We start from the raw sequence: 2,865 nt of genomic DNA on the forward strand, positions 1-2,865 counted from the left end.
TGTATGTCAATGGCGAAAATCTATTTGCTTGTCGTTCGGACCAAATTATATAATTGGGCATCTTATCCCTGTTTTGGGTATGGGAATAATTTTGAGGCTGCTGTTGTTACCAGTTGATTTCATTTTCTTGCGATTTGATGTGCGTATTATTAACTGTTGTCCCAAAGCGAACAGTTTATCTGTTGCGGAAATATCATCGACTATCTACTCTACATAATGTGACGATTATTGTCGTTATCCTTTATCGAGAAGCCATATGTGGAAATCTCATGCACGTGCGACTTCCCACGACGCGATATCTATGCCAAAAATAGGCTCGAACAAGTCAAAATGAGCGCAAAACGGTATATATATCGCGAAGTCGAAGTCAAATGCTCATATCCTCTTCAAGCTCAATCTCGAGATAACTAAGAAGAAAAAGATGAGATTCCTCATGGTCCTCGCTCTCGCTGCCGTAGCAGCAGGTAAGAATGCGATATTGAAACAATATGCCGTGGCATTTCTGGACAAAATTGTTATTTACAGCATCCCCAGCAAACCGAATCGTTGGTGGATCAAACGCTGCCTCGGGAGCTTATCCCTGGCAAGTAAGTAACACTGTCACAATCTCTGTCCGGTGATGACATTCGCAAACTTTTGAATTCTTTCCAGGTGTCACTTCGTAGGCCCCTCGGAAACAGCCATTTCTGCGGAGGATCTCTGATTTCCATGGATTGGGTCATGACGGCCGCTCACTGCACGTAAGTTTGACCTGCGAATTTACTGTGGCGGATATACTCACACATCGCATTTCGAAGGCATGTGCAACTAACATGTCTTTGGCTAATAAGTAAAAATTCAAAACTTGAAGTAGGCCAACAGAAATACTCAACACAGCCACCTATTTACCTTGCCTGGAATCCTTCAGTGTGAACATATATCTATAGACTCAACAACGTAAATGTTGCCATCGGAAGCACCACGATCAGCAACCCACTCGAGACGATCTCTGGTACATTCACCACCAACCCCGACTACAACTCGAATACAATCAGCAACGATTACGCCGTCATCAAACTTGCGTTTAGGGCAACCGCCGGATCTACGGTAACTGTCACAAAACAGTTATAAAAATGAAAACATCACAGAAACCTGATGAATTTGTGTATGTTAGGTTGCTGCCGTCGCTTTGGCTTCATCAGGCCAAACGTTCACGGGCACTGCCGTGACCAGCGGATGGGGATACATCAACGGTGGAAGCAGTGAGTAGCCTATAGCATATACCAAATTCCAAACTTTCTCTACCCCCCACTCTAGCGTATGAATACCGACAATCCGATACCACTCAATAAGCTGGTGAATGAATGCCACGAATAGACGACATAATATTGACCAGATATATTGTTGTAATTAAGGGAAAGTCTATCTAATACATGCGATCTTGTGTTTTTTCGTAGACCCCAATACTATCCCGAACAATCTCCAATACACCCAGTTGCCACTGGTGGCCTCCAAGACTTGTAACTCGGTTTGGACTGTACTCCCCAACCAACAGAGAATCGACGACTCAATGCAATGCGCTGGAGGTGACGGTGCTACTTCTTGCATGGTAAAGCAATAAATCGTTTCTCCGCTGTTCTGTCTGATTTTATCATCTGTGGTTTTCAGGGTGATTCCGGCGGTCCTCTCGTACAACAAGTTAACGGAGTATGGACTCTGATCGGTGCCGTTTCCTGGGGTAGCAGCAGCTGCAGCACAACTACGCCTGCCGTTTACGCAAGAATCGCGTTCCCGGAAGCGAGAAGCTGGATCAACCAAGTGACTGGCCTTTAAATGTATGCCAGCGTCACCCACTGATTATAATAATGCTCGTAAATGCATAATCGTCATCGTGAATAAATTCTGAGACGAGGAAATTTTCGGTAGTGATATTCTCAGCTGGGTCTTCATGTTGACAGCTTTAGACGTGTAGCCTACGTCCTGCCAATGTTCGCTCGATTAACATATTCACATGAGCCTATCAAAAAACAAAATGCCCCTGCTTACGTCAAATTCTTCGTATGATCAAAATTATTCACATTGAGACAGTCCCAATAATTATTAATGGAGTTATTAAAGCGCTGTTAACATCGCTTTTGGCACTCGCCGTCTGATCAATTACGACAGGGGTGGCCAACCTTTTTAGCCAAAGGGCCACATTTGATTGACGAACTATTGCGCGGGCCACTAGCCGCGCGAAGCGGTCATAGGTCAATAACATTGTCACTTGACTATATTACGGGCCTGTTGTATATCGCTGGGCTCAGTTTGCAAGGAATGGACTATTCGGCGCCTGGACTTATCGATATCGAAAGCTTCGACCAATATGCGTCAATCATATTGTGCCTATGTTTCATAGTCGACGGCCTCTCTGCGAGCGCAAACGCAAGGTCGCATATGTTGAACGACACTTTGTCTCGTAATCGCGAATATAGATGGACTCAATCTGATGCATTAGGCATTATTTCATTTCACAAAGGGGTAACAATATTAAAAGTAAGAAATCGAGTGACAACATGTTGCGCAAAGCGTGTAGAAAATTTTTACTTTTGATAAATCTATCGCAAATTATTCTGCTTTATTGTAATGTACGAATTTCTACCAAAATGTGACTGGCTCATGGATCTGCCAATGCGTCGGATCTGATATTTTAGTCATCACATCTCAAGTGTTGCGGCCAGCCTAATCAAATTTTTGGTTGGCCTTGCAAGTTTACAATCTGTGCAATCCATTTTTGATATACATTTTAATAATATATTCATATTAAAACCCGAAGCTTTTCGAGCTGACACTTCTCAAGGGCAATCGTCAGCAAATGGAGAATTTCAAAAACATGCATCTAGCTAC

At 43.3% G+C, this 2,865-nt stretch overlaps 1 protein-coding gene across 1 annotated transcript; it reads left to right on the forward strand.

Moving 5' to 3' along the window:
- The first annotated feature begins 315 nt into the window (after positions 1-315).
- Positions 316-1,895, forward strand: LOC145441927 (chymotrypsinogen A-like). Its single transcript, XM_080319883.1, has 7 exons — positions 316-464; positions 526-587; positions 652-740; positions 927-1,086; positions 1,154-1,241; positions 1,437-1,588; positions 1,648-1,895. The coding sequence occupies exons 1-7, from the start codon at positions 422-424 to the stop codon at positions 1,810-1,812; spliced, it is 759 nt and encodes a 252-aa protein (XP_080176009.1). The 5' UTR covers positions 316-421; the 3' UTR covers positions 1,813-1,895.
- The last annotated feature ends 970 nt before the right edge of the window (positions 1,896-2,865 follow it).

The sequence above is a fragment of the Botryllus schlosseri genome, chromosome 6 (genome assembly GCF_051294905.1).
Source record: "Botryllus schlosseri isolate E-star chromosome 6, Bs_hap1, whole genome shotgun sequence".
NCBI classification, from domain to species: Eukaryota; Metazoa; Chordata; class Ascidiacea; order Stolidobranchia; family Styelidae; genus Botryllus; species Botryllus schlosseri.

Coding starts and splice junctions, on each gene's coding strand:
- LOC145441927 (XM_080319883.1), top strand. CDS start 422: ATGAGATTCCTCATGGTCCTCGCTCTCGCTGCCGTAGCAGCAG. Junction 465..525: donor TCTCGCTGCCGTAGCAGCAG/GTAAGAATGCGA, acceptor TGTTATTTACAG/CATCCCCAGCAAACCGAATC. Junction 588..651: donor CGGGAGCTTATCCCTGGCAA/GTAAGTAACACT, acceptor AATTCTTTCCAG/GTGTCACTTCGTAGGCCCCT.